This window comes from Protopterus annectens, chromosome 15.part0 (assembly GCF_019279795.1).
Source record: "Protopterus annectens isolate FY-2018-M chromosome 15.part0, PAN1.0, whole genome shotgun sequence".
Classification (NCBI taxonomy): Eukaryota; Metazoa; Chordata; order Ceratodontiformes; family Protopteridae; genus Protopterus; species Protopterus annectens.
This window is the reverse complement of record NC_056749.1, coordinates 581,702,629-581,719,975: the sequence shown is the minus strand read 5'-3', so window position 1 is coordinate 581,719,975 and position 17,347 is coordinate 581,702,629. Positions and strand designations below refer to the sequence as shown.

Below are 17,347 nucleotides of genomic sequence, written 5' to 3'. Positions count from 1 at the left end.
CCGGAGAACCTCTTGCTGTGAGGTGACAATGCTAACCGCTGCACCACCGCAGCCTTCTATTCTTCATAGCTGTGTTCCATGACCAAAATTCTAGAATCTATATTCCATGCTTTCATCACCAGGGATTACAGAGAAAATGAAATACCAAAGTTGCAATACTGATATTTTTTTATAATACAACTAGAGAAAATGGCAGGGAAACAAAGTTACTTACTGATTAAGAGTTGTTGCAATGATTTGAAATCAAGCTAACCTTGACAGAGTTATGGGTATCAGGCTTGTGTTCCACATACTTTTAATTAACACTCTTACTTCTGATCACTATTGTAATACCAGGAATTTTATTTAGAGATCAAGATTCTGTTATCCCAAGGGGTTCAGTTTTCCCTAAGATACAGCAATCGTAGAGTTAATTTACATTACAGTAGCAGTGGTACAGGGGTGCAGGGGGATTGCCCCCTGCAAAAATGCCTTTTTTACAGTAATGTATATATTTTATCAGTACTGTTGGTAATGGTTCAGTGTTTGTGTTTACACTTCATTAAGAAGCCTAACAATACAGTTGCTTTCAATGTGGGCTTATTGTATTGAATGCATTTTTTCTTTCATTCAGGTGGACTAAGATGATGAGTTTTATGAAAGTTTAGCATAAAATTGTTGCTAACTGTTAACATTATAAGCCTGCATTTAATACTTTATGCACTTTAACAGCAAAAGACTTACAAGACACAAGTGCCCTTTTTCAAGGGTAACCCAGGAACATTAACTGGTAGGAGACAGAGAATCCAACCAATGACTTTAAAATAAAGCTCGTTAGCAGGTTATAGTCATAACCCTCTTTGCTATATGTCTAGTCTTTCAAAAAAAGATGGAACAATAATTTCCAAACTTAGATTGCTGAAGACACAGCTTCCTGTGCTATTCAACTGGTATTACTATCTTGAACAGTACTGGGAAATATTTACAACTGCTAAACTTGCACAAATACATTTTATTTCATAAATACATTAATCAAATTTAGCAGTTTCTGGTATTTTGATGTAAAACCTTCAAAATATCAATTTCTTTAGACAATACCATGAATGCAGCAGCAGTCTTATTTAAAGTCTGGAGAAAAAGATGTTTTTACTGTCTTAAAAACGTTAGTTTTTTTGTGGAATGACTATTTTACATCAAAATACAATATCAAATAAATGATTCTGTTACTTAAACTTGCTTATTTAAACTTACAATGTATATAAAAATATAGATTCCCATTTTATAAATGCAACAAAGCACTCAAGTGTATGAGTGTGTGTGTGTCCACTGTGCAGACATTACTACACTCCAAGAAAATAGCTGTTTCCTCACAACTCCCTTAGGATTATGGTAATATCTGTGCAATGCACACCCCTTCATGCCTTATTACTTACATATATGTATGCATGCACAAGAAAGCTGGGATAGTATGGCAGCTCTGGCCTTTCCCAGTTATGTGTTCCTGCATGAAGATGAACTAGAGTTTTGTAGACATGGAGTACAACATTATCCAGTCCCCAAAATGGTCAAATGAATGGGACTGGGGCAATATTATACCTGTTATTTATTTATTTGTTGGTTTGCTTCTACGTGAGGACAACAACAGAAAATCAGGCAGGCAGTTCACAATGTTGCACTGGGGTTTGTAAAGGGCAGTTATAATTCTGGTCTTCTGAAAAAACACATGCATACTTTGGGAGTTGGAGAATGAGTCACAGTTTAATCGTGGTCTAATTATGTCCAAATGCAATCATTTGTTTTATTCTTGGGAAGGGAAAATAATTTAAGTAGCCCTATTGGTGTGCTCCTCTTAAGCAAATATGGTGTGATAGTATCAATGAACAACCAACTCATGTTGACTTCAGATGGTTGTTTGTTGACATGTTTGTTGTTTTGACCTTAACTCGTCTTTGTACACTGAGCCTTCTGTGCTTTGTGTTTATGGTGTGATAATATGCTAACTTATGCTATTGTTGTTGCTTGTGTATAGGGGTGGGTGTGAGAGCTTAGTTTAAGCTGTCAGACTTTTACATGAGTAGATAATGAGGGAGAGCCCAAGTTCTACATAGGCCTGCTTGTGTTCATGTTAGGGGGGACTGCGGACTACATACTGCCAACATTATACAAATGTTTTGTAGGAGAGCTGATCTTCTCCAGATCAAGCAATGTGACATACTATTTTCCTTCAAAAAGGAAGTAGACAATTGGATGGGGATTTGTAAATTCACCCGTTCCCTATCGCTCCTTGAAAAAGGAGGTAAGGTTGAAAGGTGGGTGCTGGCAAGGTATAAATGGCCACATGAACCAGTTGCCTTGTACATTCTATTTATTCTATGATATGCATTTATTTTTCTGGCTTGTCTGATAACATACTGTTTGGCTGTAAAGAGAGAAGGTTACAATGTTGTCCAAAGACAGGTTAGAAATAGTAGCCCTAACAGCATGCCTCTATGTGGACAGAAAGTCTGATTTTATAGACTTCATTATGTGCATATATGAGGGTAGGTGTGTAGATGATAATATTTGGAAGGGGTAGCTGACCAACAATAACTATATTATCTTGCCTGGACTGGGAATCAAGATTTCCGTTCCACATTGTCTGCTTTTACTGGGGAAAGGGCTTAGACTGTCTTTTTTCTAGACTTTATTTCTATTAGGTATATGTTGGAGGAGTGCACACCTCATTTTATTTCAAATGAGATGCTTCTTTCACAGTAAGTATATTCTTCTGCCCATTTTGACTATGTGTTCCAACATGAATAGTGGAAAAATCAGGTCAAAACTTGATTATTTTCCAATGGTGTGAAGCTGGGAGGAAAAGAGTCAGTACTCTATACAGTTTTATCAGTCAGTGATGAGCTTCTGCTAGGATACAGGAGAGATTTTGTCAGATTTTTGTTCAGTGACAGTCATGTGCAATTCTGGTGTGGTTGGTGTCTGGAGCAGAAGTCTGTCCAACACCATCAGTGTCTTCCTACTAGTAAAGGTGCATAGGGTATCAAGCACTGTTGATATGTGCTGCTTATATGTTAAAAAATTTAAAAAGTAGCTTGAGATGATGTTTGAAAATACATTTTTTTCAAAGTACATTCTTTGTCGTACAACACAGGAAACACTGTACCATAAGTATTTTATTTTGTATGACAGTCCTTATGGTTTCCTTTAATCCAGTAGCAGATTTGTGCATATTTCAAAGAACTGAAACGGACAGCTACATTGTAGTCACGATGTTCACCATTAAGCTCCAGCCACTGGTGTCCGGAAAATATCCCAATAATTTTTCTTTGCCACTTTTTCAATTCTGGGTCCCATACCCTGCCATAAACACCAGAACCACTAGCACCAGGTCGTGCATCACAGTGTTGGTAAATCAGATGCACAGTCTCATCTTCTACACTGCAGAAACGGTAAACAAGTTCACCAGGACGATCACTGTCAAATCCAGAAAAATGGATTCTCTTTCCTGCCATATCATCCACAGATGGAGCTACTGCAGGAAGCATGAAAGGCCGGTCATGTGGCTTGCGCAGTTCAAGCAATGCATAGTCATAGTCCATGCTAATATCATTAGGACCTCTAATCCAGCCTTTGGGCACCTGTGTACGTTTCACCCTGACCCATCGAACTGCCAGTCTATCAGGCTGAGTTGCATTTTTGACTGGAGTCAAGAAACCAACCCTAAGCTTTTTGGCTCCCTTGACATAGTCTTTGCCATCATGGATGCAGTGAGCTGCTGTTAGGATATGACGATCAGAGACAAGAATTCCTGTACATCCGGTTGATATTTTCACAGTGGTGGAAAATGGGTAGTCCAAGACAAATCTCTTACCTCGGATGGTAAACCTTCCATCCAGTCCATAAATCTGACGTTTGCGCCTTTTTTTGACATTTGGATGCCAGTCTGATGATGTCACAGTCTCATTGACATTTTCTATAGCCACAGTGGTAAGTGTACGAGTGCCATTAGCATAAACTGTCTCATAGTAGAGATTTTCTTCAAGATCCTGTGGTGTAGGTTGGGTCTCTCTCTTAGCACACTCTTCATCACAGAGAGTTGTTAAGTCCAGACGGGGCTTTGCTGAAAAGCTTGGTTTCTCTAGCTTCAGTGTGGATTGTGGTATGAAAGCTGGTATGTTGTCTTTGTGCCATGTTGCAACAGACAGCAGGAGATGGTGGAAGAATAAGAGGGGAAGCAGAAGTACTTTTGGGTGGAACATGGTGGAGGTGCTGTTGAAAGAGAACATGAATCATTACATTGCATTGTACATAAAATGTGACAGCTGAAGACAAAAATAACTGAATTATGTTATAGAAATATATACAAAAATCACACAGTGATAGCAGAAATATGGTTGACTTCAGAGAAATGATACACTTTGATATAATTTTCAGACATCTGCTTATTTCTAAATATTCTGGATGACACTGCAAATCCAATTGTGAATGTGTTCCACCACAAACTGTTCTAGAAATATGAGTGCTTAAATTCTGTTCATTTTGGCTATTTCCTACCATGAGTTTTCTGATGTTTCCTGCAAAGTAAAAACACACACACACATATATATATATATATATATATATATATATATATATATATATAGCTATCTATACACACACACACACACACATATATATATATATATGTATATATATATATATATAGGAGGGATGGAGTAAGTCAAAATTTAGATGGTTGACTCATGTTGGTCAACATATGTAAATGGTTGAATGGTTGACAGCTGTGTGAAATCTAACAGTCCTCTGGTTAGGGGAATATGACCTTTCCCCAGCGATTGTGCAATCTCAGAGTTAGTATATATAATTAGCAGGGAGTGCGGGGGGGGGGGCAGCCCTCCACATGGCAGATGCAGGGGGCTGAAAAATTATTTTGTTTTATTTGCATCTTTTGAGGATTAGCCTTGGAGTATACGCTGAATCATGTTGATGTGTTTTTGTTGGTGTGTGTCGATATTAAGCACGTCAACATTTCCATGAATTGAGTAATACTAGTAGATTTATATATATATATGCAGATAGACAGGCAGATAGTACAGCTTGTTAAAGTAGTTTTCATTAAATGTCATTCTACTGCAGTTCTGCAGGTTGACCTTCACAAAACAAACAAAAAAACTCATATGTTTTATCCTTCACACCCTTTATGCAGGAGGAGACCCAATGCACTTCCACAGTTCCACTTCATTATTACCAGTTTGGCGGTAGCTGGATGGAGAGTGGTGGAGGCCAAATCTCCTGATGTAGAAATTTTATAAAACCATGATTTGATGGGCTGTATTACTGCATTTAATGAAACTTAACAGAAATCGTATCTGACAAATGGTACAACTACCAAATTTATATTTTAATTATTATTTAACATAATGTAGTATTAGGTCATTTATAACATTTGATTCAACTACCTTGTTGATTTTTATACAATAAGCCTATTTCAGCTAATTAATTTCTTTATATGTAATAGTTTGTCTAAATGCGAAACAGAACTGAACCTCTCTATAGAATGATTTTAGAAATTATGCTGTGCCGTCCAAATTTTTTGGCTATATATTCTAGTATTATTACTAAACTATGTTTCAAATAAGTAATTAAACTCAGAAAATTTTGATTTTAAGCTTATGCAGACAACTGACTATCAGACTGAACCATTTTGTTACTTACTAACATTCCATACTTGAAGGCATCTCATGCTAGTAACATTTTTTGATCTGTAGGTGCAAAGAAAACAACAAACTCTAGCAATCTCCTTTGGTAATGTTAGATTACTGTTTAACAAATATAGGGCTAAAATAGAACATTTTGCTTGGCTGCGCCTAATGGCCGAAATTAGAAAAAGACCTGAGAGAAGGTACCACTTTGTGACTGACTGAAAACAGACTGCAGTATTGAACACTGCACTTACTGAGTTAAAGGCAAGAAAAAGGTTAAACATTTTTTGAAATGTATATAGAACTGTCAGAAAAATGTAAAAAACATTTTGAACTCTCTACAAAATATGTTGTAATTGAGCTATGATGCTTTAAAAAAGCAGCAATTTTGATATTTCTTAAAGCGTCTGTTTAAGCAGATGCTGCATATGTACAAGGAAATAATAACAGTAGCAATAGTAATAACCAGGTCCATGGTAGAAAGGAAGAGAGCCTTGACTATGCCACAGAGAACCAGAGTTCAGTGGCTTGGGTGCTTCTAGGAGCTGGCCATGGGGTTGGGAGTGAGTCGCCATTGATGGCTTTCACCATCACGGGAAGAGGGAGGAGGCACTGGCTTGTCACACAAGTAACACCCAGTAAGAGCTGCTGAAGTGGGATAGAGGTGCTCTCATGAGCAGAGGGTAGGCCACATGGCAAAAGCAGCAAGCTGACCTGCTCCCTACCACCTGACTCTTACTGGTGAATGCGGGGATGATAGCGTTTCACATGCAGGAACAAATGGGCTGTAGATGTCTTGCTTAGTCTGGGAATACCTGACTTCTGTCCACTGGAATGAAAGGGCCAATTATGTGAAGGTAGAGTAGCCTTTAGGCAAGGTCCTGAGGAGGGAAGTAAAAAAAAAAAAAGAAAAAGAAAGAAATTAAGATCATAAAATGTAATTTGAGTAACTTGAGTCAAATATAACAGTCTCCTATGTAAAGTAAACTGACATAAACCTGGTAATAAACCAAAAAAGCACAAAAGTCCACAAACTGTAGGAAAACAAAGTCAGCACTCCTGGAACCACACACTTCAGCAACTCAAGTAATGTCAGCACTCCTGGAAACCCACACTTTACTTGAGTTGCTGAAGTGTGTGGTTCAAGGAGTGCTGACATTACATGAGTTGCTGAAGTGTGTGGTTCCAGGAGTGTTGACAACAAGGATTTACTTGAGTTGCCAAAGTGTATAAACCTGGTAATACTGAAGGCTCCAGTGCTATTGATATGCCATTGTGTGATGCCTTAAAAGATTGAAATCCTGCCTATTGTTTTAATAAGTCTACTGCACTTTTAGTGCATGATCAAGTCCTGCATAATTCATATCACCACCGTATAAAAGAAAAAAATCATATTAACATATTCCCATTTGCAAACATCACACATTACATATATTCTTTTGGATTTGTATCATCTGTCTTGTATAAAAAAGCACATTTTTCTTAGGTATGGAGTGGGGGTCAACAAAGCCCCACACAATACCTTACACTCAGCGCTGAGCTTTGTGCATTCTTGCAAATTTTACAATCAGCTCCACAGATGCTACATCTTGAGGCAAAATGCCATTTCACAATAATCCCATTTGAGGCGTATTTTTTTTTACAAAACATTAAAAAAAACACAGCTAAGTGTTGTTTATCAGTATATCCTAATAACATTCTTTTGAATTCCAAAAGAGTGCCATTCTTTACTGCACTTAGTCTTCCATTATGACTGAAAATAATTCACAATGGATTGCTTATCCTGGTAGCAAAATACTATAGATGGAGGGCAAAACGATATGAGGCCACTGAGTATAGATTCATTTGTACTTTACTTAACTTCTGTTGTTCAGTTAAAAGTTTTAACCACCGAAATGAATCAGTCATACTGCCATGATCTTCTTTTAATTGGATACTTTGTTACTGGCCTGCCAGGACTGTTGTGTTTGCCTCTAAAAGCAAGTGTTGCTCCTCTGAAGCTCTGTTGGAGTATAAATAAGTTTAACTGCTAAATTAAACCTGAAAGTGCATTTTTCTTTTGTCCTGCTACCTGTCTATAAGTAGAAAAGACATGATGGGAGCTTCTTTCATCAAATTAACAAACATGCATATTACATTCATTTTGATATTAAATTATATTTTCCTTCAGCCTCCATTGCCCAACTGTGTGATTCTGAGAAAGTCACTTAACCAGACAGCACTCCCGGGCTGAGTCTGAAAAAGGTCCTTAGAGGTCAGTACTCTACCCCAGTTAACAAATACAAATAAAATAAAATAAAATAAAATAAATATCCAAAAAGATGCTAATCCCCACAACTATGTGAACTGAGTGGAATGATAAGAATTCTGTTTTTATTTTTCTTAGTTGTTTTACACAAAGCCACACTTGACCATCAAGTTTTACTCTGAAATCCTTACTGACACATGCATTCTCCTTCAAGAATCATCCACTCAGCTTATTCATACCCTTTAGGTAAGAGTTGGGGGCTGCCATCATACATGGTGACTTTGAGAGTTCAGCTTTTAAACTGACTTCCCATATATGCCTACTAGGCATACCTGAGGCACTATGCAGTGGGAGTTGCAGAGTACTGTTGCTCACTCACATAAAAGGCATAGCCTGCATATGCCCTGCCCTCTTAGTGCATGAATTGCATGGTAGGTTTCACTGGTCTCCACTGGGGAAATCATTATATATTGTATGCCTCCAGACATCATGGCTGAATCCTTCAAGTGCTAGGGCTACTAAGTGAACCAGTCACCTGAGTCGTAGTCAGGGCTTTATCCCTGTTTACCACAGAGCTCACATAATAAGAATTTTAATTATGATAAATCTTTGTACTTGAAGTAACTTGCTAGTATGAAATAATTATTGCAGACATACAAAATGTTATACGTGACTAAGGGACAGATTCCAAAAGAAAGACTTGCTCTTCATATAAGTGACTAACTCCTGTTTAAGACCTATCTATAAAGCAGGCTTACACCAGATTAAGTCACTTACAGTGAGAGCAGGTCTTTTAGAATTCCACCCAAGATGTTACCAGTGACCTCCAATTGGGCACTTAATTTGAGTTTATTATGGAAAAATACTCTTTTTGAATGTACAAATTAGGCTGTTAGGTAGAAGGTTTCTAAAACACAAGACAGTAATTTGAAGGAAAACATTCATTTTGTGCATTTAAGAGTAATTTGGGTCCACAAACTAAACAAATTAAAAGCTTGCTCTTCAGCATTTAAGAACATCTTAGTTGGCTGTTTGTGTCTTTGTCTTAACTATGGTTTTATAATAGTCCTGCATTTAGGACAATGAGTTCATTATAATAAGCTTTATTCAAATACTTGCTTTTCACAATGAGAATTGTGTATGTGTTTCTGGATATTTTTACTTTACTGTATCACGTTGATTTCCCCAGTAAAATATATTGTATCATACCAGCTGGTGACTGGTTTATTTTTCTGGGTTGCAGTCAGTTCTCCATCCCTAGTGCCGCCGAGCCAAATGAGTTGCCAGCAAGGTTAACAATTTAAAAGCTATTTAAAAAAATCCATCAGATTTGCAGCAGAAAGAAGTTATATACTGCTCCTGAGCAGTTCAGAAAATATTTACTTTATATGTGTGACGTGTGTGTTGGGGGATGGTAAAGTAGAGATCAGAATGTAACACTGGAAAATGGGGCTGCTGCTGCTGCAACTGAAAGAGAACTGGTCACTTTTTCGACACAATAATGTGAAGTTTGCCTGCCAGCTGTACATTGTAAGACACATCTAGACTTAGTTGGAAGGATCTTTTCCAGCCTATAAAACATTACAGAATGTGTTTAAACTTGCTGTTACAAAATCAATTTCCAAAGCTGCATGCAGGCTCCAAAAGTGAGTTTATTTATTATTTTTACTTACTGCTTTTGTTTACTGGGAAAAGTCCACTGGGCCTAAAAGAGCCCATTTTCAGTGGAGGCTGGAGGAGGAAAGCTCCGACAAGAACATAGATACATAAAATATTAAACATTAATTGGTACAAAATAGATACAGTGTTACACATAGTACTTACAGTAATATATACAGAATATATACATAAAAGCAGGAATTTTGTTGGTTGCCAGATGAATTCATTCAGAGAGGTATAAACAGAGATACATTAAGCATTATTGTACCAGTATCAACAAGTGATGAAAAATAATAATTATGGAGAAAATATTATCAGTCAGCAGTAGTAAAAAGCAGTTTAGTTATCATATAAGGAGAAGGAGGAGGTTAGGTTGTAGAGCAAGTACTTAGCCAGGAAGAGCTGAGATGATTCTTCAGTATTTGTTTGAAGGTGGTGGTGCTGCCTACATTTCTTACATAAGGTGGAAGTGAGTTCCATAGTTTGGTGATTGTGAAGGAGTAGAGGAGTTGGCCAGCAGGTAAGGTGGGCTTTTCTACTTTTGGAAGTAGATGATTTTCAGATCTTAGTTGCCTGCTGGGCTGGTACTAGGCAAGTAGTGTCAAGAGAGCAGGACAATCTGGGAGTCTGTAGATTATTTTGTGCGCTGTAGTTAGTTGGGTGAATGAGAGATGGTGGGGGAGTTCCAGCCAGCCTAATTGTTTCAGTGAGTTACAGTGGTGGGACGGGAATTTGGCCTTGGTGGCAAATTTGGTTGTTCTGTTGAAACAAATATCAAGTTTGGATTTTGCAGAATTTTGGATATTAGTGAGGAGAGGGGTGCCATAAAGGAGAGAGGGTAATAAAAAGGTGGTTGTAAGGATTTGTCTAGTAGAGAGACTAAGAAAGTGTTGGTGTCTGTAGAGCATACTGAGCTTTTTGTGGGTTTTTTGATACTATTGTTTATGTGTAGGTCAAAGAAAAGGCTTTCTTCTATAATAATGCCTACTAGTTTAGTGTGTGGGACAACTTCTATAGTGGAATTGTCTTGGGCTTATGTAGTGAAGAGGTTTTTTATCTAGGGGAGTGGTTTACTTGGGGGTAAAAAGTACTAATTTAGTTTTTTTTTTTTTCAGATTTAGGGCAAGATTATTGTTAAGCATCCAGGATTCAGTAAAGGTGAAGGCATTCTGGGTGATTGCTGGCGTTCAGAGCTGGAATTAGAAGTGCATATTATAGTAGAGTCCTCAGCATACTGTATTACTGAGCACTGTGGGAGAGTGGAATGAAAGTTGTTAATAAAGATATTAAATAAGACAGGACCAAGTATGGAGCTTTGGGGTATCCCTGTGGAAGTATTGAGGAAGGAGAGTAAGATTGTTGCCATTTGGTGGATTGGTGCCTATTGGAGAGATAGCTGTTGAACCATTGTAGGATAGGTGGGGAAATGTGGAGGGAGGATAGTTTAGAGAGGAGGATGGTGTGGGAAATGGTATCAAAAGCTTTGGAGATGTCTAGGAAAAGAGAAGCGATTATTTTGGCAGAATCCTGTGCCCGGTTAACTGTATCAAGGAAGGAGAGGAGGGCAGTGGTGGTGCTGTGTCCTGGTCTGAAACCATGCTGAGTGGATGATAGAATTTGGTTTTCAAGCAGGTGGTTGAGGAGTTGGGCATGGATGGATTTTTTCCAGTATTTTAAAGAGGGGTGAGAGAATTGCTATGAGGCAAAAGTTTGTGGTGTCTGTGTTGGTGCCGCCTTTGTGTAAGGGGAGAATGTAAGCTTTTTTTTCCAGATGTCTGGGACTATGGATTCTTTAATTGATCTGTTAATGAGTATGCTAATGGGATAAGCTGTAGAGATTGCAGCTAGCTGCAGGAAATGTGGGGGTATATTGTCAGGGGCCAGACTACAGGGTTATAGCTTAAGTAAAAGTTTTTTTATTGTGGCGGTGGGTATGGAGGAGAATTTTAGGTTGGACCTGAGGGTAGGATTGTTTTCGGGGATGATATGGTCATCAGCTGTCTTGGTGGTGGTGGTGGCGCTACCTGTAGGAAAGGTGATGGTTAGGTTAGCTATGGTGTCAGTGAAGTAGGAATTGAAGTGGGTGGCAAGTTTGGTGGGGGTTTTGTCTGGGTCAGTGGATGGTTTGCTTTGAGAGCCTGGGTATAACAGTTGGTTAATGGAGGACCAGAATTATTTTGGGATTATCTTTATGTTGGCTTTGTAGGTGGATGTAGTAGGCTTTTTTATCTCTGGTTATTAGTTGTTTTGCCAGTTTACATAGTTGCTTGTATTGTAATAGAGATAAGAGGTCTTTGTTTTTCTGCCATGATTTCCAGATGTTATCCTTTGTGGATATGACTTCTTTGGTGGATTTTGAGACCTAGATTGCATGGTTATGTTTTATTCATTTTTGGCAGGTGGGTGCTTGCCTGCTTAGGATGTCTAGGAATGTTGAGTTAAAGAATTCAGTAGCCTCATTAAGTGGTAGTGATTGGAGAGGTTTCCAATTTACTTTAGCTAAGCTTTCATTAAATATGGATGGTTGGAACTTAATTAAACTTCTGGTTGATTTGTATTGTTGTTGGTCTGTTGTTGGGGTAGATTTGTGTAGGATGTATGCTGGGTGGTGGTCGCCAATGGTATTAGGTAATATTCCTGCAGTGGTGATATTGTTAGAGTTGGACACTAATATCCAGTCTATTGTGGAGCCCCAACTGTTATTTTTGTGGGGTCTGGTCATGTCTTGAATTAGTTGGGAGAAGTTGTAAAGGTTTATGTTTTTTGAGGGCTTCTTTTGGGCAGTGTCTAGTCATTCAATGTTTACATCACCTAGGATGATGGTTTCATTATCTATGTTTTGGGATGTCCAGGCAAGTATGTTCTTTAATATTGGTATGTTGTTTCCTGAATATACAGGGCGATATGTAAATGTTTTTATGATTGTCAAGTTTTAATATAGAGATTAGTACTTCGGCTGGGGAGAAGTTGGGTGTTAGTTTTGAGTAGGGAATTAAAATACATTTGCTAGGGAAGAGTTTTGCTACTCTCTCTCCTCTCTTGTGGGGCCGATCGGCTCTTAGGCATGAGTAGCCTGGGGGGAGAAATTCTGTGTCTTTTACATATGTGAAGTCCATGCCTGAAGTTCAGGTATCGTGTTTCTAAGGCATTGGAGATTTATGGTTGATAGCATGAGAGGTTTGCTGGGGGGGGGGGGGGTTGCATATCACCGCACTGAGATATAATGCTTTGCAAATTATGTGGGTTATACTTATCAGTTTTTTCCTAAAATGGTATAGTTGCTGCTGGAGGTGTGATAATGGAGGTGTCTTTGGAGAGGTAGAATATTTACTTTGGTTAGTACAGAGGTATTAGCTATGAATAAGCTAAGGTGGATGTTTGAGTAGCTTGATAAATGTTGATTATGTGTGGCCATTGTACAGGTGGGTGTAGGAGGTATGTTGGATGTCTGGAAAGTTGTGATTATTGTTAGGATAGGAGAGAGAGTGTAAGTGAGAGAAGTGAGATCATAGTAATACTGGTGATGGACATAGTGGATGAGTGCAGTGTGATAATAGAATGAATATGAGCAGGATAGCTGTAGTTTAGGGGATAGAGCACTAGGTGGACCTATTTATAATGGGTGGGGAGGTTGAGTAGTTAGGAGGTATGGTATGACTGGAGGAATAATTAGGGGAGTTATGGGATAGGTGGAAGGGCGGTGTGGGAAGGGTCAGGTTAGGTATAAGGTTAATGCTGTGGGGGTGGGAGGGGATGGGGCATGGTGGTGAGCAAAGTGAGTATGGAGAACAGAGCGGGCCCATCCCCTGCAGGATCAAGAGCTGCAAAACTATCAGTTTAAGGTGAGTAATAAGCTTAAGAGATCAGTATCAAACAAAAGATTAATCTACGTAGCTCTGAAATGCTTTAAATAAGTATCACTGTTAGCACACAAACAGGGTTGTTGGACAGTTATAAAGAGAGTTGTGATTAGTATATAGGAAGCAGAAAGCAAAAGCAAAAATGTACTAATTTAAATAGTGAGTGCTTGGAAGTGGAAGACTATGTGTGTGTGTGTGTGTGTGTGTGTGTGTGTGTGTGTGTGTGTGTGTGACTAATTCAAGTTATTATGGAACCATCTAGTGGCAATTGGCTGGAATAATGGGGAGGGGGAGAACCCTTCCTTGTTGTGCATACACCTTTTAGCACTAAACCTTAGAATTTTACAAAAACTAAGTTGTAATTCACCTATTGCAACAGAAAAGCTGTAGGGTGTCAGGTTCTTGCTTCCTGGAGGTTTTATTTAGTTAAAAGATAGCCAGCTTCAGTGGACAGAATAGACTTTTGGGTTTTTGCAGTTTAATCCCAGGTGGGGGGAGCCATGCAGTTAAGAAACCTGTGTGAACTATTGCAACAGAAAAGCTGTAGGGTGTCAGGTTCTTGCTTCCTGGAAGTTTTATTTAATTAAAAGATAGCCAGCTTCAGTGGACAGAATAGACTTTTGGGTTTTTGTAGTTTAATCCCAGGTGGGGATGGAGCCATTGCAACAGCAAAGCTGTGGGGTGTCAGGTTCTTGCTTCCTGGAGGTTTTAGTTAGTTAAAAGATAGCTAGCTTCAGTGGACAGAATAGACTCTTCGGTTTTTGCAGTTTAATCCCTGGTAGGGGGAGCCATGCGGTTAAGAAAGCCGTGTGAACTATTGCAACAGAAAAGCTGTAGGGTGTCATGTTCTTGCTTCCCAGAGGTTTCATTTAGTTAATAAATAACCAGCTTAAGTTTATGATTTAAAAAAGATGTCTTGCACTGGTGCTAAAAGAATGCAAGTTGAGAGAAGTTTCACTTGCATGTCAAAATAGGAAGGCTTTCAAGTTGGAAGCTTACTGTTAATCAGGTAAAAGCCAGGATGTATTTATAGTCCTCAAGCTGGAAGTGTAAGTGACATCTAAACTAGATAAAGTGATAAACTCTTATTCTGTAGAATAAATTAGACATAGGCAAGAGAATAAGGTGGCTGTAAACTTGAGGAGAAATAACTAGAGAGAAAAAGAAAGATAGTGTTTGTGTGTGTGTGTGTGTGTGTGTGTGTGTGTGTGTGTGTGTGTGTGTGTGTGTGTGTGTGTGTGTGTGTGTGTGTGTGTGCGTGCGTGCATGCGTGTGTAAGAAAGACAATACTATTAAAAAGAAAAGTACAAAAAAGTATCAGAGCAAATGTCAGAATAAATTTCTGTATTCAGATTTCAGAATTATTTCTAGGTAAGCTAGACCAGAAAACATGTTTGCATTCTGAGAGACATGGGTACGGCAGCTGTATGTTGCAAGCTTAGATAAAATACACAGTTCTGCCTTGGTATAAATGAATACATAAATAAATATTCTGGAATTTTGATTGCTTCAGAGAAGGAGTTAGAAACTAGGGTTGCCACCGTCCATCGTAGCGAAAACTGGACCAAGGCCACACCCTAGCACCTCCTATAACCCTGCCCATTTCATTCACTCTCCCCACCCACTTTCCAACCATTTTGTGATATCATTGTCATGTCAGATAAGGAGGAACGCCTTCTTTATCCCATTAACATGCTTTTTTCTGCCAATTTACTATGCTTTTCTGTAAAAAGGAATAGTAAATCTGCAGATTAAACAAATTATGATAGTCTGTTTCTTTTTTTAAACAGAATGTTGTGATTTTTAGAGTGTTTTCAAGGCTACCAGACAATTGGTTTGATTTCCAGATACTCCAGAAAAATAATGATAGGTGGCAACACTGTTAGAAACATGAATAATATACCATTGTTGTTTGTACTTGCTTTATTACAAGTTCTGTAATGAATGCAGCATTGTCTGTGCAAAGGAACATTAATGTGAGATCATGAGAAACAGCTGAAAATATAAGAATATGTTGAAAGCTAACAATCTTAGCAGTTTCTAAATGATGATTGTATTGTTCTTCTATCAGTTTAAGAACATGAATTATGATTGAAAAGAATATTCCAGAAGGTGCCATATGAGCTGGCCTTGTTTCATGTATTTAAATTAGTGTCTATAGTTTTCCATGTTAGAGATGATTTAGAGTTAGATTTGCATTATTTGTAATCTCAGTAGTTATTAAACTCAATTCTGAAAAATAAATGTCTTGCTACAAAATGGTTTTATGTCAATAGATTTACTGATTATGTACTGTAATAAGAAACTCTTAACAAATATGACCTGACCATAATGCAACAAAAAGTGCACCGGAAAGAAAGCAGTATGCTTAGTAATAGCGGCACATAAGTGCCAGGAAAAAAATCACATGATTTCAAAAGCAGTGCTAAACTGTTACCTGATCACAAAACAAGAAATAATTTTGATAGCTTCATTTTAAGGGAAGTGCTTTAATCACAGAAAAGATAAAGATGCTGGTATCCACTTATTTTGGACAGAGCTTTGTATACTGAGAGCAAATGACCAGGGTGATAATGAGTGGTAGTTAAATCTTTTTTTTTTTTATTGGAACATTTCAGATTAACCCAGGAAGCCAAAGCAAGTTTAGTAAAGTGAAAAAAAGAAGGTGACAATTATGGTGACCTAGTACAACAAGTAGATTTACTCACTGTAACAGATATTAATGTGGGGCTCATAGATTTATTAGACCACCACACTGAGGAAGAACATATATCCAGTGGAGTGCCTGAGGACATGTAGGTCTGTATGACAAAATGCGTTGCTCATATTGAACATTCTAGTGTCTAGGAGACACAAGTAAACAAAATTTGTCAGGCAAGGTCTACACAAAGGATAAAAAGGATATCATGTAGGGAATTCCAGAGCTCTGTGGTAGGTTTTACAGGTGAAGGCTGTTTCTAGAGGCATACTTGTTCAACTGCAATTGGCAAAGAGTTCAAGCAATGTGTATATCCTTTGCTGCAGACAAACAGCTCTGCTGACTGCCCTCTTATAGGAAACCAGTTGGTGACAACAAGGAGTCTATGTCAGAATTTCAAGCTAAGAGTCAGAGCTATGAACAATTCTTCAAGGTTTTCATTTTGTTGTCATATTTTTGTGAATTCTGTGGTTTGTACCTTCTGACTGGCTTTCAGGAAGCAGCTAAATACAGCCTGTATATTAATTGTCTGTTAATAAACACTATCAAAGGGTTTACATAATGGACCTTAATTTCAGTTATAAATTACCAGTGTAAAATCACTTAATTGTCCTGTATTTTTTTTCTTTTTTTGGTAGTTGTGAAAACAGTGTATATTTCGGTCAAACATGTAAAGTTGTTTTGCTTTTTCAGCACCAGAAATTTAGAGGTTACATACTAGATGGCATGGCTTTCTTGCTTATATTCAGTACTTTTATCAAGTTAGCTATTACTGTTTCTCTTAGCTGCTCGGTGTATTCCTTGTACATTTGCTGTTATTTCTTTTTTACATTTGGAACAGTTTGACACACTTTGAAATATTTTTATAAAGCTGTGCACTACAAAGTTGATCTCAGAAGACCCCCCCCCCCCTTTCTATGCTGCAATAGTTAATGCTTGCATTCTTCTAGCACAGGCTTTTAGTTTAACTGTTATGTGTCTTGTGTAGATTTTTTCAGCTAAGACAAAGCTTAGAAAGAGCACAAAGCCTCAAAGCAGATGACAGATCTGATATCAAATTTTAATATTTCAAAATGTCAGTCTTTGCTAGTTTCTAATATAATAAATGACAGTGTACTAAAAATGTGTTCTCAGCCTGAAACAACAAGAAACTATAGGGATTTATGGAGAACTGGTGATAAAAACACTCAGATCAATCTCTATA

General features: G+C 37.9%; 1 protein-coding gene across 2 annotated transcripts in view; it reads right to left on the bottom strand.

The window, feature by feature from the left end:
• Positions 1–322: 322 nt before the first annotated feature.
• The window catches only part of LOC122789932 (serine protease 23-like), a 163,751-nt gene continuing 146,726 nt past the window's right edge, over positions 323–17,347 (bottom strand). For both annotated transcript variants that reach the window (XM_044057405.1, XM_044057406.1), the window contains exon 2: positions 323–4,245. In XM_044057405.1, coding sequence (XP_043913340.1) covers positions 3,150–4,235 — 1,086 coding nt within the window. In that variant the 5' untranslated portion in view covers positions 4,236–4,245 and the 3' untranslated portion in view covers positions 323–3,149. The remainder of the gene's footprint in view (positions 4,246–17,347) is intronic.